We start from the raw sequence: 26,313 nt of genomic DNA, 5'->3' as shown, positions 1-26,313 counted from the left end.
AAGAAGTTGCCTATTTCCTTCGCTCCATAGATGCTGCTGCACCCGCTGAGTTACTCCAGCATTTTTGTGTACCTTTGATGGGAAAGAAATTGGGCTTAAGCGGCTGAAGGCAGGGCCACAAATAGAACTGAATTAATGTTGGACTCTGAGGCAGAGATCATGCAGCTTAAAGGAGGTTATAATGAAATAAGGATCAAGGACATGAATGCCTTTATAAACAAGATGACCATGTTAAAACCTGACAGCTGAAATGGAAACTAGTGTATGTCAACAAACATAAAAATGGAGGCGCAGAATTTTGGACATTTCAGTAAATGATTAAAACGATAATTTACGGCAAGATTGCATTGAAATATTAGACCTGGAGCCAACAGGTTCAGGATGAGTGTTTCAGTAGCAGAGGAGCAGAAACACATTTGTATTGTAATGGGACAGGTGTATGTGGCCTCGGTAAAGAAGTAGGCATCTGTCAGAAACGTATTACTTTAACTTGGGTTAAATTGAACACTTGGAAACTGTTAAGGGCCTGTCCCACTTATGTGATCTTGGCACGCAAATGACGCGACCTCGTGGTCGCGTTGAGGCGCACGGGCATCAGATGGCCGCGCGTGGGCCGGTCCCACTGAGAAACACGGAGGGGTATGTAGTTGTGCGCTACATCGCACGGGGCTCCGAAATTTTTGTAGTGAACAAAATCTTCGCGCGCCAACAGCTTGTCGTGGAACTGACAGCCAAAGTGGGACAGGCCCAAGACACTGGCGCGACGCAACGTCTCACCTCAACAGCAGCAGAAGCAGGCAAACGATCGCCGAACTCGGCCTGGGGCTCACGGCCATTGCGGATCCGGATCCGCCCCCACCTACTCCCAGAGTGGGGACAAGAAAATTGAAGATAGACACAAAATGCAGGAGTAACTCAGCGGGACCGGCAGCATCTCTGGAGAGAAGCAATGGGTGACGTTTCGCGTCAAGACCCTTCTTTTCAGATTGAAGAAGATCCTCGACATGAAACATCACCCATTGCTTCTCTCCAGAGATGCTGCCGGTCCCGCTGAGTTATTCCAGCTTTGTGTCCATCTTCAAATGACGTCACGGGCTCCAGACGGCTGTGAGTACGCATGTAATTGCGCCCGACCTTCGTGGGACCATCGCGGCTCAACGTGACCACGAGGTCACGTAATTTGCATGCCAAGGACACGTAATTGGGACAGGCCCTTAAGCTTTCACCATTCCAGGATGTCCCTTAGAACTTTACCACTAATGAATATTGTTTGAAAGGTCGACTCTCTTTTGGAAGTAAATAAAGTCAAGTCAATTTAGTGGGTAAAAAGCCGGCATCCAAGGTCGATAATGAATGCAGTGATCAATCAAGCTGTTTTAATTAGGTTGTGCCATGAAATATTGGCTTGGTTGTAAAAGAAACTACTTATTCTTGAATGGTGCCTTGTGAGCTTTTATATGTCAAGTTGGTAGGACTCAGTGTTATAGCCCGTTCAGATTTATGTAAAAATTACTGCTGAGAATTAATTCTCATTGTTAAGAATATTAATAACCTGTCCTCAAAGATCTGACTCTTTTTGGGAGGGATTGAAGAGAAAAGGAGGAAGTGTTTTGTGTAAAAGGGAACAATCCTGTGATGTCACTCTACTTGACTGGGTGGTTGTTACAGGTTAGAGACTTGTACTTTAATTGCCACCAGGTGATTTGAAAGTGGAAAGCCTCATAATCAGGTTGAGGTGCACTGGTCACTTTTTTACAGTTTAGTTTAGAGATACAGTATAGTAGTTTTAGATAGTTGGTTTTCAGTGACAGGTAACACCAATCAAGGTGTAAATAAAGTAAAACTGTTGGAACTAGTTGCTGATTTCATTTTGAACTTTGGATTGTGACTGATCTGGAGTGAAAGGAGAAATGCTTGTAATCATTTTTTTGTAGGGAAATAAAATCTTAAAATTTAGCATTTATGCGGATTAATTACCTGTCAAGCAGTGTCCATATACCTGTTTTAAAAAATATATAAAGGTGCAATTAAAAATGATACTTGCAGTTCAAATGGTTGTTACATAAATGCTTGTCAACTTTTTAAGGACAGTTTTGTAGTAAAGTTTCTATTGTATGCAACTCATTTTTGAAAAAGTCCAATTTATGTTCTTGAGTGTGATTCTTGGGTAAAACGAGGTGAGTGCTGAATTCGACATATTTCCCAAAAGTTTAACATTGAAAAAATAAGAAGCTTATTATGTTAAAATGAAAGTCATTTTACAAAAATGTGGCGCATCTTGTTTATATGGTGACCATGTAGCAGTAAAAGAACTGATGTGAACAGATGTATTGTACTAGAAGTACTTGTAAACTGGAACTTCCTATTTTTAAAAAAGTACACACTGCAGAAATAATTTGAATGAATAACAAGTTATTTGTTTTTTCAGTTCATCACAATTTAGGTTTTTTTTAAACTATGTAGTGGGATGAGTATTTTGACTTCCCTCATGGGCAGCAGAATTTCTGGTTAAAGCTTTGGGAGGGAGCTTTACATATTTATGTAAAAATGGTTCTTTGCTATGGCACTGGGATATTCAGAAACAAGGAACTGTAGATGCTGGTTTACAAAAAAAGATACAGGGTGCTGGAGTACAGGGGACCATGACCCCCTCTCCCTACTATTCTATTAGCCAATATTCAGTCACTTGAAAATAAAGTGGAGGATTTAAGGTCAAGGCTGTTTAATCAAAGGGAGATGAGGGAATGTTGTGTGCTCTCACACAGATATGGCTCACTTCCAGCTGTCCAGCCTGAAGGCTTCTCCATATATCGAATGGACTGAATGAAGGCCTCATGGTAAGGGAGAGGTTGGGGTGTCTGCGTCATGGTCAACTCTTTGTGGTGCTCAGATGTGATAGACCTGTCTAATAACCTGGCGGTGAAATATTGTCCTTTCTACCTCCCGAGGGAATTCACCTCCATCATCCTGACCGCGGTGTACACCCCAGGCAGACATCCGTTTGGCACTGTACCCTCCTGCACGCCGAGGCAGGGAGGAGGGAGGGAGGGGGAGGCCTCGGCGTGTGGGAGGGTTTGTTTTGAAAGCGCCGTTAGAGGGTTTGCAAGCAGCGGCCCTTATCAGGGCGGGCAGGGTGTGGGACGAGGAGATGGAGCCGCTGTCGCGGCCGCTGCTGCTGCTGTTCGGGGCCCGTCATTCGCTCCGCCCCTTCGTCACCACGCACCTAGTATCTTTGCCCCGCACGACAGCTGTCGTCGACACGAAACGTCGCATTCCTTTTCTCCAGAGATGCTGCCTGACCCGCGGAGTTACTCCAGTTTTTTGTGTCTACGGTATAAACCAAGTTGCCAAGCCGGGCAAAATGACTCGCCGTTTAGGTTGCCCGGCGGCACTTTGGGTGGTCAGTGGCACCCGGGCAACCACTAATTTCGAGCCCTGCACTTGTCAGCCAACCCAGAAGCCTTTACCATCATAGCCGGTGACTTCAACATAGCCAACCTGAAGAAATCACTTCCTAACTACCACCAACATGTTTCCTGCAGCACAAGAGGATTAAACACCCTTGACGATCGCTATATGACCATCAGAGATGCCTTTAGCTCCATCCCTCGCCCTCACTTCGGGAAATCCGTCCAATCAACTGTGTTACTACTTCAGGGCTCGGAATTAGCAGTTGCCCGGGTGCCAATGACCACCTAAAATGCTGCCGGGCAACCTAAATGCCAAGTCATTTTGCCCGGCTTGGCACTGCAGATACTGGTTTATACCAAAGATAGATCCAAAAAACTGGAGTAACTCAGCGGGTCAGGCAGCATCTCTGGAGAAATGAAACGTGACGTTTTATGTCGGCGGCGACTGTGGTGCGGGGCAAAGATACTAGGTGCGGGGTGACGGAGGGTCAAAGCAAATGACGGGCCCCGCTCAACGGCAGCGGCTCCACCTCCCCTGCCGCCCTGATAGCGGCCGCTGTGTGACACTCCGCCGACAGCGATAAACGCTTTCAAAACAAACCCTCCTGTACGGCGAGGCCTGGAGGGAGGAAGAAGGAGGAGGCCCCCTTCTGCCGTCTGAAGCAAAGATCTTATATCACCTGCACCACTCGGCCCCGCACCTTCCTGTTGGCTGGCGGACGAGGGGAGGCGGTGGTGAGGAGATCCCAACTGCCTCCCCCTTTGGTGGCGGTGGACAGCTATGGCCAAGGCAGCGGGGCGATGATGTCAGTGTTGTCCGAGGAGCGCTGATAGGGGCTCTCTCTCTATTTCCCCCCTCTCTATTTCCCCCCTCTCTATTCCCCCCCTCTCTATTCCCCCCCCCTCTATTCCCCCCCCCCTCTCTATTCCCCCCCCCCTCTCTATTCCCCCCCCCTCTCTATTCCCCCCCCCTCTCTATTCCCCCCCCCCTCTCTATTCCCCCCCCTCTCTATTCCCCCCCCTCTCTATTCCCCCCCTCTCTATTCCCCCCCCTCTATTCCCCCCCTCTCTATTTCCCCCCCTCTATTTCCCCCCTCCTCTACCCCCCCTCTCTATTCCCCCCCCTTCTCTATTCCCCCCCCTCTCTATTCCCCCCCCCTCTCTATTCCCCCCCCCTCTCTATTCCCCCCCCCTCTCTATTCCCCCCCCCCTCTCTATTCCCCCCCTCTCTATTCCCCCCCTCTCTATTCCCCCCCTCTCTATCCCCCCCCCTCTCTATTCCCCCCCCCCTCTGAGGTTCAAATGACAATAAATATTGTATTGTATTGTATGTGTCCCTGTATAGGACAATGAAATTCTTGCTTTGCTTAAGCACACAGAAAATAGTAGGCATTTACTACAAAACAGATAAATGTGTCCATATACCATGATATAAATATATACACACATGAATAAATAAACTGATAAAGTGCAAATAGCAGAAAGTGGTTATTAATAATCAGAGTTTTGTCTGAGCCAGGTTTAATAGCCTGATGGCTGTGGGGAAGTAGCTATTCCTGAACCTGGTTGTTGCAGTCTTCAGGCTCCTGTACCTTCTACCTGAAGGTAGCAGGGAGATGAGTGTGTGGCCAGGATGGTATGGGTCTTTGATGATACTGCCAGCCTTTTTGAGGCAGCGACTGCGATAAATCCCCTCGATGGAAGGAAAGTCAGAGCCGATGATGGACTGGGCAGTGTTTACTACTTTTTGTAGTCTTTTCCTCTCCAGGGCGCTCAAATTGCCGAACCAACCTACGATGCAACCGGTCAGCATGCTCTCTACTGTGCACCTGTAGAAGTTAGAGAGAGTCTTCCTTGACAAACCGACTCTCCGTAATCTTCTCAGGAAGTAGAGGCGCTGATGAGCTTTTTGATAATGCGATAATGTGATAAATCTATTTCGTAATGCGGTTGCCTAGTCTTTATATTGATTCTCCAGTGTAGAGACCACATCATGAATGTTGAAATCACACACTAAATTAGAGAAAGTACATATGAATCACTGCTTCATCTGGAAGGAATGCTTGATTCTTTGGATGGGAGAAAGGGAAGAGGTAAATGGGCATGTGTCGAAGCACCTTCCTTTCCAAACGCAGGAGATATGAGAAAGGACGTAAATGATAGAGATGGAGATGAGACACAGAGAGTGGTAAATCTCTGGAATTCTCTGCCACAGAATGTAGTTGAGGCCAGTTCATTGGCTATATTTAAGAGGGAGTTAGATGTGGCCCTTGTGGCTAAAGGGATCAGGGGGCATGAAGAGAAGGCAGGTACAGGCTACTGAGTTGGATGATCAGCCATGATCATATTAACTGGCGGTGCAGGTTCGAAGGGCCTACTCCTGCACCTGTTTTCTGTGTTTCTATGTATGAGACCCAAGGCTCATGGTTTTTGGAGGATTAGGCATCATGCTGTGCTGAGAGTATTGGAAATGAAAGTAGATGCTTCAAAGAAAGTGAAGACTGCTGGTGTTGGGGTGGTGAAGATGGGAGAAATCCCTTGCAATGGCTGGAAAAAGAGGGATTCAGTCCAAAAAGATGCGATTGAGACCAATGATGAATAGGAAAGCCATAATAAATTAAGCTGGAAAGGGAGAACAAAGGAACTGGGGTGACAGGGTGGCGCAGTGGTAGAGTTGCTGCCTTTCAGCGTTAGAGACCCAGGTTCCATCCTGACTACGGGTACTGTCCATACAGAGTTTGTACGTTCTCCCTGTGACCACATGAGTTTTCCCGCGCGCTGTGGTTTCCTTCCACATTAGTAGGTTAATTGGCTTTGGTAAAGATTGTAAATTGTCCCTAGTGTGTAGGATAGTGCTAGTGTACAGCATTTGCTGGTTGGTGAAGACGCGACCGGCTGAAGGCTCTGTTTCCATGCTGTATCTCGAAACAAAACTAAAAGATTCAACAATTTTGACGAAAGCTCAGGATATGCACGTCCCTGTGAGAGTGGAAGGGCAAGGCAGGTAAACGTAAGGAAGCTTGGCTGACAAGGGAAATAGAGGCATTGGTTAAGGGATAGGTATAGGTAGCTGGGATCAAGTGTATCCCTGAAGGAGTTTCAGGAACAAAGAAGCAAAGTAAAAAAGGAAATCCGAAGTGCAAAAAGGGACTGGGAGATAGCTCTGGCAGATAGCATTATGGATAACCCGAAGAGATTTTATAAATGCATATGGGGGGGGGAAGGGTAACTAGAGAGAGTGGGATAAAGTGGTCAACTTGTTAAAGTTCATTTCTTAAAACAGACAACTCGCAATAAGTTAGGTAAAACCATGAAGCTTTACTGATCATTGAGCCGGCGAGAGCGTTAGGAGATACAAAGCCAAGTAGACAGCTCTCCCTGGGCTCTAATGAATGAAGACATACAGCATATTTTATACTATTTTGGAAACATAGTCACATGTTCATACAGAATGTCAGCAATGATGTTTAATACAAATCAATCACAGCTCTACCCATTCAAAGTATGCTTGTCACTGATACAAGAGTCTTGCCACCCTGTGCTTCTATCAATCATAAAACTGTTGATCCCAAACATTCAAAAGCAGATGTTAGTCAAGAAACACAACCATTACAATTTTGACTTAACAATATAATCTCTGAACGTCAGCTACCCACAGAAATTCATGTTAGCAGAGAATACCAATTTCTCAGGAAGCTCATCCTCTCTCAAGGCTTCTGTAAACAGAAGCTTGAACCTTCCCAGGAATTAAATTCCCACTCACCATTGTGAATGGTGTTCTACTTGGCACATAACAGGAACAAGCTTGAATGGCAGTTTGAAAGCTGGCCTCCAATTTCCTGATTCCCACATTTCTGCAAACTTCAGCTTATTTCAACACCCAGAAAAAGCTGTGTTATACTCAGGCTATACTCAAGCTAATATTTTACTTAATCCATTCTAATTATAAAATATTTCATTATTAACTGGTATATTATCAAACTCTGTGGACCCACAGGAGATGGGCAAGGTCCTCTGAGTATTACTTCTTAGTATTTACCGAGGAGAAAGACAGGAGGACGGAGGAATTAGGGGCAGTCAATGGAAGCGTCTTGAGAGGAGTCAGTGTTACGGTCGAAGAAGTGCTGAACATACCATAGTGTACGAACGTAGACAAATCTCCCGGGCCTGTCATGTATATCTGAGGACATTGTGGGAAACCAGAGAGGAACCCTGATTGCGGGAGCCCTGATTGAAATTTACGAGTTGTCTTTAAATACAGGAGAGGTGCTTTTTTTCTAGAAGAATTGCAGGGGAAATGTTGGGAACGTTAGGCCAGTAGGCTTAACATCTGTAGTTGGAAAGTTACTGGAGGGTATTCTGAGGGATAGGATATACAGGCATTTAGACGGACCAGGGCTGATTAGGGATAGTCAGCATGGTTTTGTACATGGGAGGTCATGTCTCACAAATCTGAGGGTTTTTTTTAAGACGTGGCCAAAAAGGTCAATGAGGGCAAAGGTGTGCAGATATATATTTTTGGACTACAGTAAAGCATTTGACAAGGTTCCTCATGGTAGGCTGCTGTGGAAGGTTAGATCGCATGGGATCCAAGGAGAGATAGAAAATGGTGGAATGTTGCTTCTCTGACTGTAGGCCTGTGACTAGTGGTGTGCCCCATGGTTTGGTGCAGGGCCTGTTATTGTTTGTCATCTATATCAATGATTTGGATGAGAACATACATAGCAAGATTAACAAGTATGCAGATGGTACAAACGTGGGAGGATTTGCAGATAGTGAAGTTGGTTGTGAAAAATTGCAGCAGGATCTTGATCAATTGGCCAAATGGGCTGAGAAATGGTTGATGGAATTTAATGCAGAAAAATGAGGTGTTACATTTTGGGAAGTCGAACCTGGGCAGGACCTATACAATAAGATAAAATTTTATTCATCCCCCGGAGGAAAATTGGTCTGCCAATAGTCACAACACACAACAAGGTACACAAAAACTTGAAATTAAAAGTGAAAACAAAAAGAAAAAGACATGCGACTGTTGGCTGGCTGCTGTGTGCACTGTGCCTTCACCAGAACAAATGAACAAACAAACAAACACAGACTTATCCACCGGGCAGAGGGTTCTAAAGTAGTGCCTCTCCCTCCCCCACACCAGCTCCCCCTTTGTTTTCCCACCGTCCCCCACGCCGGGTTCTCCATTGTTCTTCGGCGATCCCCCCCATTGGTCCTCATTGGTATGCTGGGTCCCCATTGTCTTCCCCTTCACGCTCATCGACCGCTGTTCGCGAGTTTCCCGCCGTTGCAGAGGTTCGCAAGGCTGCCATTGAGGCTCCCTTTGCTGGGGTTCCTGTTGCCGCCGAGGCTCCCATCATTGCTGCCACTGAGGCTGTTTCAGCCCAGATGGGCCTCATTGCCCAGCTTCGCCGCAGTCACCTGGGGGGCCTTTCCAGGAGAGTTCCAGTCGGCCACGCGGATCGGGCCCAAGCGGCTCCCCAGGACGCTCCCGCCGTGCGTGTAGCTTCCCAGGGCACATGGTATGGATTTGGGTGGTGTTGTGGAGCATATGGATCTTGGAGTGCAGGTGCATAGTTTGTTAAAGGTGGAGTCGCAGGTAGATCGGGTGGTCAAAAAGGCTTTTGGCACATTGGCATTCATGAGCCAGAGTATCTAGTGAAGAAGTTGGGAGATCATGTTGCAGTTGTATAAGATGTTGGTGAGGCTGCATTTAGAGTAATGTGTTCAGTTCTGGGCACTGTGTTATAGAAAATATGTAGTCAAGCTTGAATGGGTACTGAGAGGATTTAAGAGAATGTTGAAGGATTAGAGGGTCTGAGCTAAAGGCAGAGGCCGAGTAGGCTGGAACTCTATTCCTTGGAGCGCTGGAGGATGAGAGGGTTGAGTTTATAGAGGTTTACGAAAATATGTTGTCAAGCTAGAATGGGTACTGAGAGAAATAAGAGGTATAGACTCAGTGTCCTGCCCAGAGCAGGTGAATCGAGAACCATAGGTTTTAGGTGAAAGGGAAAAGATTTAATAGGAATATGAGGGGTAACTTTTTCACACAAAGGGTGGTGGATGTACGGAACAATCTGCCAGAGGTGGTAGTTGAGACAGGGACTATTCCAACATTTAAGAAGCATTTGGACAGGTACATAAATAGCACAGGTTTGGAGGGATATGGACCAAATACTGGCATGGCTGGCACCAGTGTAGCTGGGATATGTTTGCCAGTGTGGGCAAGTTGGGCCGAAGAGCCTGTTTCCACACTATCACTCTGACTCTATGACTCTTATCAGGCCTTGAGGGTTTGATTCTTGGGAATGCAGTGATGATCTTTTTTTCCCCCTGAAGGTCTGAGGGGTAACCTTGGAATTATGCAAAATCATGATATGTTGATATAATGTGACTGGTCAAAGTTTTTCTCCCAGGGTAGAGCACCAGAACCAGGGAGCGTGGGTTTAAAGTGAGAGAGCATAGACTTAAAAGAAACCTGATTTCTTCAGTGCATGGTATGTAATGGACAAGTTGGGCTGAAGGGCCTGTTTCAGATTCTATGAATGATTATAGTGGTGCTAATTACTAATTCTGACCTTCATATATACAGAAAATGTTTGGTTTAGAAGTCAGAGCATTTCTTGTATTAAATAGGATGTCATAAAATGAGTTCGATAAAAGTGCTGGAGAAACTCAGCGGGTGCAGCAGCGTCTGTGGAGCGAAGGAAATGGGCAAAGTTTCGGGCTGAACCCTTCTTCATACTGATGTAGGGTGGGGGGGTGGGTGGGCGGGTAGAAGAAAGGAAGAGGAGGAGCCAGAGGGCTGAGGGAGAGCTGAGATGGGGAGGAGACATTAAGGGCTACCGGAAATTGGAGGTCAATGTTCATGCCGCTGGGGTATAAACTGCCCAAGCGAAATATGAGGTGCTGCTCCTCCAATTTCCGGTGGTGCTCACTCTGGTCATGGAGGAGGCCCAGGACAGAAAGGTCGGATTTGGAATGGGAGGGGGAGGGCTAGTAGGGTGGAAGGTGAGGACTAGGGGGACTCTGCCCTTGTTATGAGTGGGAGGATGGGGAGAGAGCAGTGCTACGGGGTATTGAAGAAACCCTGGTGAGAGCCTCATCTATAGTAGGGGAGGGGAAACCCCGTTTCCTGAAGAATTAGGAAATTTCCGATGCCCTGGTGTGGAACACCTCATCCTGGGAGCAGATGCGGCGTAGACGGAGGAGTTGGGAGTAGGGGATGGATTCATTACAGGAAGCAGGGTGGGAAGAAGTGTAGTCTAGATAGCCAGTAGGTTTATAGTGGATGTCGGTCAGAAGTCTATCACCTGCGATGGAGATAGTGAGGTCAAGAAATGGTAGGGAAGTGTCAGAAATGGTCCAGGTGTATTTGAGTGCCGGATGGAAGTTAGTGGTGAAATGGATGAAATCAGTGAGTTGTGTGTGGGTGCAGAGGAGGTAGCACCAAGTGGTAGTCGTCGATGTAGCAAATTAGTTTAGGTTAGAGATACAGTGCGGAAACACGGCCACCGAGTCCACACTGACCAGCGATCCCTGCACATTAACACTATTCTACACACACTGGAGACAATCGTACATTTACACCAAGCCAATTAACCTACAACCTGTACGGCTTTGGAATGTGGGAGGAAACCGAAGATCTCTAAGAAAAGTCACGGGGAGAACGTACAAACTTGATACAGACAAGCACCCGTAGTCAGGACCGAACTCGGGTCTCTGGCGCTGTAAGGCAGTTGCTCTGCCGCTAAGCACCCGTGCCGTCATTAGCTTAAATGAATTTCCTTGTAGTGAGACTTGCAGAACAATGGTTTGATGCGAGCTTTTAGAATGTGGGAATGAAATGATGCTGATTTTGGATTGGCATTGTTACATCTCTATATAACTAAAAGTCTTCGTCTTGTTTGTGCCCATGATGTGTCTCGATGTGTGTCAATCTGGTTAATTCCTATCTTCTTCCAAACGCTAGGCCACTATCTTCCCATTTTCACAGATCCTACTCATATTTTTCCCGTGTTGGCGATAAACATCTTCCCATCGCATTTCCACATATATTTCCGAAGTTATTAATCGTTGAAATTTTAAAAACAGCCCGATTTCTTCAAACTCACCCATTTTGGGGTGAAAAAATCTGAGTCACAATGCATTCACAAGGCAGGACGGGTCACTCCGGGAGGGAGGGGCACTCCAGCGCTCAAAGCGGGGAGCACAGCTCCACAACTGCTCTTCCAGAACATTCTCACTTCGCTGACCTCGCCTGCTGAGTTTCTCCAGCATTTTTGTCTACCTTCCCTGTCATTAACGATAAGCTTTTATACATTTTTAACATTGCGCAATTCTTTCAATAATACTTGCTTTTTTAAAAAAAATCGCTATGGCATTGATTTACTTTTATTTTGAATGTTTCATTTTTTTAAAAACCATTTAATTTTAAATGAGTTGCATTTCAATTTCAAAATAGACCGCCATTTTATTTTAAACGAGTTGCATTTTAATTATTACTTCACGATTTACATCACCGCCCATCCCTCCCTCCCTCCCTCCCACTGCGCGGCGCTCCCTCCTCACCACCCATCCCTCCCTCGGTGCGGTGCTCCCTCCTCACTGCCCCTCCCTCCCTCCTTCCCAAAGCGCGGCGCTCCCTCTTCACCGTCCCTCCCTCCCACTGCGCGGTGCACTGTCCTCACCACCTCTCACGACCTCCCACACACTTCCTATCGCGGACCAAATATGATTTGAAAGTAATATGGCCAACTCTCAACACCATGGTAAAGGAATTCAATCCCACTTACAGACCAGCTTCTAAAGTTATTCAAGGTCATTCTCTAACTTCACATTCATGACAACAGCTCAGAAACCATAGAGACTTCAATGCACATAGTTCTGAAATTTGCTCTGAACAAGAGAAGGACCAAAATTGCAAAGCAATAAAATTATCCCTTCCACCCGACACACACCCCTCCCCCGACCAAACACCTCCCCCCCACACACGCACCCCCCCTTACCCACTCCCCCCCCGTCCCCTCCCCTCCTGCTCCACACACACCCCCACGTTGCGTTGGGGTAATGGGTGAGTGCTGGAATATTGCATTAGGGGAGCTGACCCAATGGGTCTGCACCTGGTCTAGTTTCTATTATTAATGTGTCCTGATAAAGAAATAAGAAAGATTGTTTGTGGTTTCCAAGTAGCTCGTATTATGAATGTAATTGCAAATGTTGCACAGTACTGTCGAAATACATATCAGTTGCTTTGTTATTTGTACACTAGACCAAATGCGGACCCGTTGGGTCCCGTTCCCCCAACGCAATATTCCACCACTCACCTATAGCCCCCAACTGCACAGGCGCAGCTGACGTTTTTAAAGTTTAAAATCACAAAAACTTGTAAAATATAAGATCAATATGAATGCATCTCACTCTCCCTCTTCTGTCCCCTATTCTCCTCCTCCATTATCCCCGCCCCCCCCTCTCCCCACCCTCCATCAACCCTCCTCTGCTTCCTCCCCTCACCCCCTCTCTCCCCTCCTCTCTTCCCCCTCCCCTCCTCCAATACCTCGCCATCTCTATTCCTACCCCTATCCTCCTCCATTCCCCTTCATCCCCCAGCTCTCCCTCCCCCTCCTCCTCACCCTCCCTCTTCTTTCCCCTCTCCTCCGCCCCTCCCTCACCTCTCCCTCCCTCTCCTTTCCCCTACCCTGTCACTCCCTCCCTCCATAACCCCTCTCCACCCTAGCCCACCCCCCCACTCTCCCTCCTCACCTCCCTCACTGTAGGTATGTTGCAAAGCCTACCTGAAGCGTCGTTGAAAATCTGCCGTTGTGGGTGTGCGCGATTTTGGCGCCGTTTAGAGGGGGCGGGTTTAAAACGCGATTTTCTCTAAGCTGTTCCAATCGAAAATGTTCAGCCTAGTTAATTATTAACGAAAAATCGCTGGAAGACCCCGTCGCAAAAGCTATTATTAGGTTTAAAGGCCTTGAATAATAGTTATAGTAGTTTAAAAATCAATCTTTAAACCCGCGACAGCCAGCAACCGCAGGGTCTCATAAAGCAAACCACAGAAGTTAGGTTGTATATTTTTACATTAAAAAGGGCTTTTAAAGAACCCTTTATACAAAGTTTAATATTGCGAGTAGCTCAATTTGGCCCCATTATATCCCGCAGTATTTTTCTCGGCATTTGGGGCACAAATCTACCGCAATGTGAACGTTCTAAACCAGCGCGTTCCACAGGGACCCACTGGAAAGCTGATTTAAAATGGACTTTAATTTGCAGCAATTGAACACTAAATTCCTTCCATTTGGCCTATAAATTAATGTAAATGAGATTTAAAAATCATGTTTTATTGTGAATTATTTGTGAATATTATTTGGACATTTAGGCTATTTAAAAATGTTAATCATTTATTAAGAAATGGATAGATGTTTAGATCTAGTAATTGAAGTCTGAAATTAGCTACAATTAGGTAACTAACTAATTATATGCTTTAATTTCAGGTCATCCAAGTAAGATTATTTTATGTTTGTTTCAGCATGCTTCAATCTATGATAACTGAAAATTTCATTCAGTTCTCTTAATTTTTAAGAAAGTTATGGGCTTTTGACTGTTCACGATCACAGCTTTTTTGTTCTGTCCATAGAAAATCAATAGGGAACAAGATGCTCATTTCCCAGTATGAAAATGGCCATAACTTTTTAAATACTTGAGATATGAAAGTGAATTAGGTGTCAAATTAAACTTATTTTTATGCTTTATCTGATGGGATAAATTACAGACTTGATTTTTAAAATCTCAAAATTTTGTAACATTGCTACTCACTGCCCACCTCTCCCTCTTTCCCCCAGTCCCTACCTCCCCAACTCCCCCTACCTCTCCCTCTTCACCTCGCAAGGATCTCGATATAAACCAGCCCCATCCCCGTTTGCTCCACCACGTCAGTGATGAGGTAGTTGAGGTGGGGGCTGTCGGGTGGGACGGGCCGAGTGGTCGGGAGCCACAGGGAGGAGAGGCCGAGGCTGCGGCCTAGTCCTTGCCCGCATCCCGCTCCTCTCCCTCCCCGCGTGCCCGCTGCAGTAGCGCCCCAGTCTCAGCGCCACGGTCATTTCAAATCTTGCACGCGCGGGGAGACTTTCAGTTATTTTTAAATCCGCACGCGCAGATACCCTCAATCACTTCCTCCCTCCACATCCCCTCTTCCCTCCCTACCCACTCCTCTCCTCTCCCTCTATCCCCTGCTCCCCCACACCTCACCTCCTCCTATCCCTTTTTATTCTTTAAAAAAACCTATACACAATGTTAGCTGTCAATGAAAACAGAGGAATTTGATTAAAACTGATTTTTGTTTTTTGAAAATCGTGATTTTATTTGAAATGTAAATGAGACTCGTGACCATTTTGATGGCGTTGTGAAGTGGCTGACGGGCAGGGCAAGTGGAAACGTTAAAAAGTGGCCTTTGTTAAGTTTAAAATGTCAATAACTTGTAAAATATAACGTCAATCCAAACGAAACTTGGCCCTTTTGTATCCCAGGACAATGGTGAGCCGAAAATTGTAATGTTATCGTGTACCGTTTTGGCAATTACACATGCATACAAACAAACAGAGTTTTAGTAATATACTAGACCAAGGGGGACCCGTTGGGGGGAGGGGGGCAGCATGCGGCATCGCACACACACTCACACACACTCACACTCACACACACACACACACACACACACACACACACACACACACACACACACACACACACACACACACACACACACACACACACACACACTAACTACCTCCGGCACACACACCACTAACTACCCCCTTGATATTATATTAATATTATTCATTTGCTCCTATTTCCCCATAACTGTCCTATCCACTGATGCATAGCCCCCAACTCGCTGGCATGTCTAGAGAGGGAGGGGGATAGAGAGAGGGGGCAGAGTCAAAGAAAGAGGGGCAGAGACAGCGAGTGAGGGGCAGAGTGAGAGGGAGGTAAAGGAGAGGGGGTGGAGGAGAGGGAGGTTGGGTGAGGGGGGAGATGGGGAGAGGAGGGGAGGAGAGAGAGGGGGGAGGAGGGGAGAGATGTGGAAGTCGGGGGAGAGGGGAGGGGAGGGAGGGGGTGGGAGGTAAATCTCTACCGGAATATGTAAAGATTTCAACATTAGCTCGTTGGGTTTTCGAGGAGATGTGAATCAAAGAAAAAGAGATAAGCAAACTAACAAATAAATAAATAAATATGTAAACATCCAAGATCAGAGTTTTATATTATAACTAGACCAAGTGCAGACCCGTTGGGTCTGTTTCCCCAACGGCGTTTGCGGGGAGGGGGGGCTGCGGCATCACACTCACATTAACCACCCCCCAAACACACAGGTGGGGGTGGGGGGGGGGGTGAGAAGAGGGGAGGGAGGGGAGAGGAGGAGGAGGAAATGGGACAGATTTGGGAGGGAAAGGAGAGCGGGGTAGGGGGTGAGAGAGGGGGATGGGGAGAGAGATGTGGGGGAGGGGGGGATGGGGAGGGAGGGGAGGAGGGAGGGAGAGGGGTGGGGAGGGAGAGTGGAGGGGGAAGGGGGGAGAGGTGGAAGAGTGGGGAGGGAGGAGGAGAGGGGTAGGGGGAGTGATGGAAGAGGGACAGAGGGGTAGGAGGAAGGGGGCGGGTGGAGAGAGGGAAGGGGGTGAGGTAGAGAGGGAAGAGGGGTGGGGGAGAGAGGGATGGTGGGAGAGGGAGAGGGGTGAGGAGAGGGAAACATAGAAATTAAGTGCAGGAGTAGGCCATTCGGCCCTTCGAGCCTGCACCACCATTCAATATGATCATGGCTGATCATCCAACTCAGTATCCTGTACCTGCCTTCTCTCCATACCCCCTGATCCCTTTAGCCACAAGGGCCACATCTAACTCCCTCTTAAATATAGCCAATGAACTGGCCTCAACTACCTTCTGTGGCAGAGAATTCCAGAGATTCACCACTCTCTGTGTGAAAAATGTTTTTCTCATCTCTGTCCTAAAGGATTTCCCGCTTATCTTTAAACTGTGACCCCTTGTTCTGGACTTCCCCAACATCTGGAACAATCTTCCTGCATCTAGCCTGTCCAACCCCTTAAGAATTTTGTACGTTTCTATAAGATACCCCCTCAATCTTCTAAATTCTAGCATATACAAGCCGAGTCTATCCAGTCTTTCGTCATATGAAAGTCCTGACATCCCAGGAATCAGTCTGGTGAACCTTCTCTGTACTCCCTCTCTATGGCAACGATGTCTTTGAGCATTGGACATTGTGACATCACACGATGGAACGTTCACCATTGGCTGGGGCTCCTGCATAGGCATATGTAAATGAATCCATTCCGATTGGACATATGTGAACATTGGGCATTGTGACATCACACGATGGAATGTTCAGCAGGGGCTGGGGCTGGTGAAGCTTCTGTGGGTGTGAAGCCAGTTTACTTTTGAAATATTGGGGGGGGGGGGTAAGGATTTGATTAAAAACGTGTACATAAACACGACGAAATGTAATGAGGTGCGGATACTTAGAAAGAAAAGTGAAATCTCTACCGAAATGGAAAAGACGTCGGCGAATCTGCGTCCGGTTTCGGATTTGCAGGGAATCAAAGGAAGAAATGCGGCCGGAAGCCGTACATGTAAATGGATCCATTCCGATTGGACGTCTGCGAGCGTCGGGCATCGCGATTGGACGTCTGCGAGCATCGGGCATTGTGACATCGCACGGCGGGAACAAATCGAAAGGCAGAAAGGCAGCCGGACGGATGGGGCGAGAGTTTTATATAATAACTAGACCAAGTGCAGACCCGTTGGGTCTGTTTCCCCAACGGCGTTTGCGGGGGGGGGGGGGGGTGTGATAAGAGGGGAGAGAGGGGAGGGGAGGATTAGGAAATGGGATAGAAGAGGGAAAGGAGAGCGGGGTAGGGGGTGAGAGATGGGGAGAGAGATGTGGGGGAGGGGGGATGGGGAGGAGGGAGGGAGAGGGAGAGGGAGGGGTGGGGGAGAGAGGGGAAAGAGTGGGGAGGGAGAGTGGAGGGGGAGAGAAGTGGGAGAGTGGGGAGGGAGGGAGGGGTAGGGGGAGTGATGTACCTGCCTTCTCTCCATACCCTCTGATCCCTTTAGCCAACGCAGCCGTTCCCTACCCGTAGCCCCCACTGGGAGGGGGGGGGGGCGGCATCACACACACTAACCACCCCCACACACAGAGTTGGAAAAGTGTATAAAGACCGTTCCCTACCTGTAGCCCCCAGGGGAGACGTGGTCGTCGAAGTCGGGTCCCGGCCGTCTTAAAATAGCATTTCTTGAAGTCGTCGAAGTCGGGTCCGTCTCGGCAACGCGGCGGGGGGGGGGGAGGCGGGGCGGCATCACACACACGAAGCATCCCCACACACAGAGCCTTAAAAGTGTAATGCCCCAACGCAGCCGTTGCCTACCCGTAGCCCCCACGGGAGACGTGGTCCTCGAAGTAGAGCCGTTCCCGAAAGGCCGTTTTTAAATGGCGTCGCTTGAGGTTGTGCTGCGGGCGCCAGCAGCCGTTATGGTCGCTGGCCAGCAGGAGGCGACAAAATGAGTGGGGGGGGAAGGTTTTAATGAAAAAAATGGACATAAACATAACGAAATGTAATGAGGAGTGGATAGCTGGAAGGGAAAGTGAAATGTCTACCGAAATGGCTGCTTGTATGGGTGTGAAGCCAGTTTATTTTTGAAAAACTGGGGGTTGGGGGGGGGGGGGGGGGAGAAGGATTTGATTAAAAACGTGCACTTAAACACGACGAAATGTAATAAGAAGCGGATACTTAGAAATAAATGTGAAATCTCTACCGAAATGGAAAAGATGTCGGCGATTCTGCTTTCCCCCTTATCCTTAAACTTTGACCCCTTGTTCTGGTCTTCCCCAACATCCGGAACAATTTTTTTTGCATCTAGCCCGTCCAACCCCTTAAGAATTTTATACGTTTCTATAAGATACCCCCTTAATCTTCTAAAATCTAGATAGTGCAAGGCGAGTCTATCCAGTCTTTCTTCATATGAAAGTTCTGACATCCCAGGAATCAGTCTGGTGAACCTTCTCTGTACTCCCTCTCTATGGCAACGATGTCTTTGAGCATTGGGCATTGTGACATCACACGATGGAACGTTCACCATTGGCTGGGGCTCCTGCATAGGCATATGTAAATGAATCCATTCCGATTGGACATATGTGAACATTGGGCATTGTGACATCACACGATGGAACGTTCAGCATGGGCTGGGGCTGGTGCAGCTTCTGTGGGTGAGAAGCCAGTTTAGTTTTGAAATATTGAGGGGGGGGGGGGAAAGGATTTGAGTAAAAACGTGTACTTAAACACGATGAAATGTAATGAGGTGCGGATACATAGAAAGAAAAGTGAAATCTCTACCGAAATGGAAAAGACGTCGGCGAATCTGCGTCCGGTTTCGGAGTTGCAGGGAATCAATGGAAGAAATGCCGTCGGAAGCCGTACATGTAAATGGATCCATTCCGATTGGATGTCTGCGAGCGTCGGGCATCGCGATTGGACGTCTGCGAGCATCGGGCATTGTGACATCGCATGACGGGAACGAATCGAAAGGCAAAAAGGTAGCCGAACGGATGTCGGACGGATGGGGCGAGAGTTTTATATAATAGATAGATAGATAGATAGATAGATAGATAGATAGATAGATAGATAGATAGATAGATAGATAGATACTAGACCAACTGGGACCCGTTAGGTCTCTGTCACACGGGAGGCCTGGTCCCCTAGTACAACCCGTTCCCCAACGCAATATTGCACCACTAACCCGTAGCCCCCACGGGAGGCGTGGTCCCCCAACTTAACCTGTTGCCGAACATAAGATTCGAGCACTCCCTTGCCTCCCCCAGCACTGGACTTTAAAAAAAAAAAATCCCAATTGCATTACCAATTGGCCCTCCTCCTCCTGACAGGAGCTATGATGGCATTGTTGCAAATGTCGGGTGGAGGGCTGTGAAATCCCATTCAGGTGAAAAGTTGGAAGCAGAGTGTTCGTGTATTGCAACTTTGTATCGAAGTTTGTTGGAAGCTGGCAGGAAGGATTTTATTGGCTTTTTTAAACCTTAAAATGTAAATAACTTGTGAAATATAACATCAAATCTGAAGGAAACTTGACAAGGCCGACGACGGAAAAAAATCGGAGTAAGGTTCTGCAAAAACCTCAGCGCTAAAGTGTACCGTTTTGGCGACAAATGTTCCTTGTTGTCGAAAACCGACTCTGCACATTGAGTTGTCTGCACGGTGGCGTAGCGGTAGACCAACTGCCTTACAGCGCCAGAGACCCTGGTTCGATCCTGACTACGGGTGCTTCCCTGTACACAATTTGAATGTTCTACCCGTTTCATCCCACGCTCAAAAGACGTTCAGGGTTGTAGGTTAATTGGTTTGATATAAATGTTTAACAATGTTTTTCAAACATTTATCATTTGTAGGATAGTGTTCATGTGTGGGGAGCAGCTGGGCTTGTACACTCTGGAGTTTAGAAGGATGAGAGGGAATCTCATTTGAACATATAAGATTGTTAAGGGCTTTGACACGCTAGAGGCAGAAAACATGTTCCCGATGTTAGGGGAGTCCAGAACCAGGGGCTACAGTTTAAGAATAAGGAGTAAGCCATTGAGAACGGAGACAGAGAGTGGTGAGTCTGCGGGATTCTCTGCCTCAGAGGGCAGTGGAGGCAGGTTCTCTGGTTGCTTTCAAGAGAGAGCTCGATAGGGCTCTTAAAAAATAGCGGAGTCAGGGGATATGGGGAGAAGGCAGGAACGGGGTACTGATTTGGGATGATCAACCATGATCACATTGAATGGCTCAAATGGCCTACTCCTGCACCTATTGTCTATTGCAATACACACACAAACACACACTTTTATATAGATAGATATAGATTTGACAATTCCAATGCACTCTCAGACTGGTTTTTATTGATTCCATTATCGGCCAGGCTTCTTTTAATAAGTTCTCATTATTTTCTAGTTCTTCCAAATCCACACACTTGGTGCTGCAGATGTAAAAACCTCAATTTTCTAGTCAACTCCAGTCCTGAGTCCAGCAGCTTTATCTCCAGGTTACAATGTTTTCATCATTAGCCTTATCTTCAGTTGTTAGATTTTAGGTCCTAAATTATTTTACGCCTTCTCTTTTTCTACACCTTTGCTCCTTTTAACATGCTGTTACAAAGTCAACTGTTATCTGTCTTAAATATTTCCTTGGCTGGTTTGGTTTTAATGTTATTCCAATTACTATGATTGTTGTGAGGCAAATGAAACTTTACACTACTCGTAATTTACTTAACTTTATTTAAGCTTTACATCAGAATGTATGTAACTTGGAAATCCACAGAATGAAAACAGTTGATCTAAACATTTGAGAACCGTAGCAGCTGGCATATTTGGACAAGGAAATGCAAATGGAAACCTCAAATATTCATCAACTAAGGTAAGTATATAAACATTTTGAGAGGATGGTAAAGGCCCTTTGAAGTCAATACTCAAACGTTCCATAGGTTGAGTAGCTTTGATCAATCTTCCTTCTTCAGGACGGAAGAATCTTGGTTTTAATTCAGCACAGATTCTACGTGAAGCACACGTCATCTTCACATCTTCTGTTGAGAAAGGTAAGTTTTTGGAACGAACATAGTGTAACAAACGAGTGACTCCAGGATGACACAGCCCATTGTGAAGATTAGTGAGTGCAGAAGAATGAACAGGCACAAAATGCTCGAGTTAATGTATCCGGAGCAACATTATCCTTACCAGGGCGATACTCAATTGAATAACTATATGCAGATAATTCAATCCTCCATTCATGAATTTTACTGTTTTTAAACTTTGTTCGTTTCCGATTATCCAGCATAAAAGCTACTGAACGCTGATCTGCTTTTAAAGTGAAGTGCTAGCGAGCAAGGAAATGACTCAATTTTCTCACTGCTTCAATAATTGCTGTGGCTTCCTTTTCGACGGGTGGGTAGTGCAATTCACTACCATGGAGAGTACAAGACATGAAAGCCACTGGTCCTTCTCCTTGATTTAATGTTGCTGATACTGCTAAATCAGAGGCATCACATTCAACAACAAAGGGGAGATCCTCGTCGATGGCGCGTAATGTCGCAGATTCTAATTGTTTCTTTAAAGAAGTAAAGGCACCAATTGCTGCAGTCAAGGTGGAAAAATCGTGCTCTAATCAAAGGTTGAATTTTGTTAGAAAAATTTGGTATCCATTGAGCACGATATGCAAACATACCAAGAACCCTTCGTAGAGAGTTTAATGTAACTGGAACAGGTATCTCATTGAGTGGCCACAGTCTTTCTGGATCAGGCTTGATTATATAATTTCCAACCCAATAATCAAGAATATTAATTGATGACACTGATGTTATTGACTTAGTCTCATTTAATGTTATATTGTTATTCTACATTCTAAAAATCTGAGTGAAGTTGATGACCAGCTATTGAAACACCATTATCTCCTGAAGCTCCACGGTCATCAAGACGTACTAAACCTCCTGACCGTCTCAACTTATAAATAGGAGGGGAGAATGAAGTGGGCGCACATGTGTTGTACATTTTCATCATGTTCAGCTTGGTCTTTTCCTGCAATAGTTATATTATCAAGATAAGGGAAAGTATCTTTAAGGTTTTCCTGTTCAACAAGTTTGTTCATCTCTCTCTGAAAAACAGCCACGCCATTAGTTACACCAAAAGGAACTCTGCAGAAGTGGTATAATTTCCCATTTGCTTCAAACGCAGTGTATTTCTTCTCTGATTCTTTCAAAGGAATTTGGTAGTAAACACTTTTTAAGTCAAAAGTAGAGAATATCTTGTACTTAGCTAATGTATTGATAATCTCTTCTATACGAGGTAATGGATATGCATCAAGCGCCGTGAACTGGTTTATAGTTTGAGAGTAATCAATGCAGAGTCTCTTTCTATGTCTCTCCAAGGGGTCCTTAACCACGACTACTTGTGCCCTCCAAGGGGAAGAGCTGGGTTCTATGATACCTTCTCGTAAAAGATTAGTTACTTCTGTGTTGATAAAGTTCCTATCAACTTTACTAAAATGTCTTGATTTTGTAGCAATTGGCTTGCACTTAGAGGATAAATTAGTGAATAATGAAGGACATGCAACAGAAAAACCGGATGCAGCAGAAAACCACACAATACTGGTGGCTTTGACAATACAAGATCAGGCATAGTTCCTTCATACATTATTTGAAGTGATCTGTGCAGTTTCTGAAAATCCTGACCTGGAATTATATCACTACACAAAATTTTCAAAATACCAAGACATACAGATTTATAGCTTGTTTTGTTCAGAATAAAGTCTACAATACAAGATCCAATAATTTGAGTATTGAGAGTTGTCAGAGCCATCGAGATTTCTCTATTTGAAGGAATTATAGTCGAGACACAACTTGTTCACGTATAAAACGATTTGAACTGCCAGAATCAAGTAGTACATTGGGGTGGGAGATTGCAACCTTCACGTGGTCCGCACTGTTTCGACGAATGCAATCAACCTGGCGTGCACAATCAAATAAGATCAAATAGAACAAGTTGCCCTGCAACTTTAGGCTGTGCACGCCATATGCAAGAAGAAGAAGTAGTACATTAAGTGTATGGCCATTGATGGATACCGTTGTAGCTGCATGAGACCAGCTCTGAGGAAATGTAGTTGTAATTGCACATAAAGAAGGCATAAACATGGCAGCAATCATTCTTTTAGTAGTTGCTTTAGACTTGCATCCTCTAGAATAATGTCCCTTCTTGCTACAACTATTACAAGTTGCCTCTCGAGCAGGGCATCTCTCTCTCTTATGAATATTACCCCCGCAAAAGAAACACTTCCTTTTTGAATAATTATATGCTGTAGCAAGGGCACCTTTATCAGTAGAAATTGTTTCAGCTTGCTCCATATTAGTACTTGGGTGAGATTCTTTTGTAGTAGTTGCAGCAGAATACACATTAGATGAGCCATAAGCATCTGAATTTTTCTGAGCCAAGTCTAATGAGTAAGCTTGATTGTAAGCTGACTGTAAATCCAAGGTTTTTGTTTTCTAATAGTCTCTGTCGTATTAAAGGCGATGCCAAACCATTGATAAAACAGTCTTGAATAAGTTCCTGTCGATATTGATCAGCCGTAACTGCTTTGAAGGCACAGTTTACTAAGTCTTTGAAGTTCTTGTAAAAATGTATCTAGTGACTCACCAGGTTTTTGTTTCCAAGTAGCAAGGAGGTGTTGAGCGAATATCACGTTGGGTCTTAACGAAGAGTCTGCTTAGTACATCAATAGCAGAATCATAAGTTGTACATTGAAGAGACTGAGCTTATTAATGTCCTGAATCTGTCTGGTGCACCATTGCCACACTCAACAAAGAAGTTATTTAGTATACGAAGCCAGTGCTTCCAATCCTTTGCAGCAGCAGGTGAGTTGGGATCCAGATCCAAGCGTTATAATTTCAATAGTTTCTCCATCCCGATATCGCACTGCTTGACTTCTGAGATTGAGTTCCTTAAATTGTTGTGAGGCAAATGAAACTTTACACTACTCGTAATTTACTTAACTTTATTTAAGCTTTAAGCAACTCATTTCTTTAATACATAAACTGAGAAACGTCTGGCAAACATGGCTGATTCTGCAGGCCTTTCCCGCCCAAAATACCCCGCACATGTGCACACTCTGGAAGAGCCCCGCACATATGCCCACTTCAATGATATTGGGAACTTTCTGACTATATGATATTATTAAATGAGCAAATGCATTCTGGTGATTGAGAGTTTGATCTTCACGAGGTTAATCCTCAATTTTGTACCCTATGTAACCAGCATATTGAGAATATAATGGAATATTTATTTCAGTAGACTTCATAGTTATAGTGAATCTTGATACTTGTGAGTGCTTTGATTTTGATCAAAAGAAAAGTTGGGTTGAAAGGTTTTTGCTAATTAATTTAATAGAAACATAGAAAATAGGTGCAGGAGTAGGCCATTCGGCCCTTGGAGCCTGCACCGCCATTCAATATGATCATGGCTGATCATCCAACTCAGTATCCTGTACCTGCCTTCTCTCCATACCCCCTGATCCCTTTAGCCACAAGGGCCACATCTAACTCCCTCTTAAATATAGCCAATGAACTGGCCTCAACTACCTTCTGTGGCAGAGAATTCCAGAGATTCACCACTGTGTGTGAAAAATGTTTTTCTCATCTCAGTCCTAAAAGATTTCCCCCTTATCCTTAAACTGTGACCCCTTGTTCTGGACTTCCCCAACATCGGGAACAATCTTCCTGCATCTAGCCTGTCCAACCCCTTAAGAATTTTGTAAGTTTCTATAAGATCCCCCCTCAATCTTCTAAATTCTAGCGAGTACAAGCTGAGTCTATCCAGTCTTTCTTCATATGAAAGTCCTGACATCCCAGGAATCAGTCTGGTGAACCTTCTCTGTACTCCCTCTTTGGCAAGAATGTGTTTCCTCAGATTAGGAGACCAAAGCTGTACGCAATACTCCAGGTGTGGTCTCACCAAGACCCTGTACAACTGCAGTAGAACCTCCCTGCTCCTATACTCAAATCCTTTTGCTATGAAATGGTATTTAATAGTATTTAATAGGGTTTACTATTCTTAATACAATAATTTTTGGCAAGTAATATGTGTAGAGTGTAAAGGCTATGAATGAAACTAGTTGAGCCTTGTACTTTATAACATTTTTGAGCAGCTTGGAAGCTGATTTTTGCAATGCTTTTGCAGAAAAAATGAATACCACTTGATTTGCAATGTCTAAAAGCAAATTGCAGGAACAATGCATTAAATTTCAAATCTAGTTGGTCTTAATTGAAATGAATAGCGTTTTAGCTTGCTTGAAGTGGGTTTTTTTAAATAACCGTGCTCCTGCAAAGGTGATTTTTTTCCATTTACTGAGCAGCTGGTTTGTACATGATATCTTCAGCTTTTTAGAATTCTTCCTCTATCCAGCAGTCAGCTGTTTATGCAGGCATTATTTCATCCTAGAACAGCCATGGCTGAGGGGAAGGGCAATGCTGTTAATTTGATGGTGCTTATTCGTGAATCAGCTGAACACTGAAAATGATGTAGCTGCATTCTGGCATATGTGACAGCAAGCTGATGAGACATTTATGGTCTCATTGCCTTTGTGTATGTCACTGTTGTTGTGGCAATTGTTTTAATAGGTGTGTTCTTCATTTTCTTGTGCATCATTTTTTCCTTTAGCAGCTTTAACTGCTTCTGCAGGAAGGAGAAAGGCGTGAACCAGGATCTAATTGTGAGCATTTGATGCAGGTCAAAGACTAGAGAGATAACCTGCTAGAGCAATACTTAATTAGATATGGAAGGTGGGAAGCTGAAGGCCCTAAAAGCTTTACTAATTGTTGGTAATTGTCAGCTGCCATAATTCACCCAGAAGGAATCTATACTGCGTGTGCAGATGAACGGAGGTTTGTGGCGGTGGTGTTCTTTTAAGTCCATGTTACTAGGCTGCTGGATCAGTGGCTGTGTTATAGTGGCAACGACAGTCATAACAGCATGCCGGGCTCAACCACTGTCGGTAAACAGAGGTTGAAAAAGACAAGTGCGAAATCAAAGCTTCATGGTTTATTCACTATTGATGAAGAAGATGAGCTCTGCAGAATAAGAAATTCCAGAACAGAAGAAGGTATGTGTCAATTTGGACTGTAAACTACGACTGGAGGCTGATTTAATCTCTGAGATTGTCAATGCAAACTAATGCAAATAAAATTTTGCAAATGTTTTAGTGCTATGGTGTGCTCTACTGAACTGAGTATTATCTTTTTATTTATCTTCATTTTTTAATATAATGGTGATTAAAATGAATCATAGTATACATTGCATAGT

At 45.2% G+C, this 26,313-nt stretch overlaps 1 protein-coding gene across 9 annotated transcripts in view; it reads left to right on the top strand.

Moving 5' to 3' along the window:
• map7 (microtubule associated protein 7) overlaps positions 1-26,313 on the top strand; it is a 117,452-nt gene that overhangs the window by 5,779 nt on the left and 85,360 nt on the right. For 2 of the 9 annotated variants that reach the window (XM_033020961.1, XM_033020960.1), the window contains exon 1: positions 25,756-26,113. The exons of 2 other annotated variants lie outside the window; for them this stretch is intronic. In XM_033020961.1, coding sequence (XP_032876852.1) covers positions 25,984-26,113 — 130 coding nt within the window. In that variant the 5' untranslated portion in view covers positions 25,756-25,983. Of the gene's footprint in view, positions 1-25,755; positions 26,114-26,313 lie in introns of those variants that run through there. 5 more of the 9 variants (XM_033020962.1, XM_033020966.1, XM_033020965.1 and 2 more) reach the window with 5 other exon arrangements.

Source organism: Amblyraja radiata, chromosome 5, assembly GCF_010909765.2.
Source record: "Amblyraja radiata isolate CabotCenter1 chromosome 5, sAmbRad1.1.pri, whole genome shotgun sequence".
Lineage (NCBI taxonomy): Eukaryota > Metazoa > Chordata > Chondrichthyes > Rajiformes > Rajidae > Amblyraja > Amblyraja radiata.
This window is presented reverse-complemented; position numbering and strand designations above follow the sequence as displayed.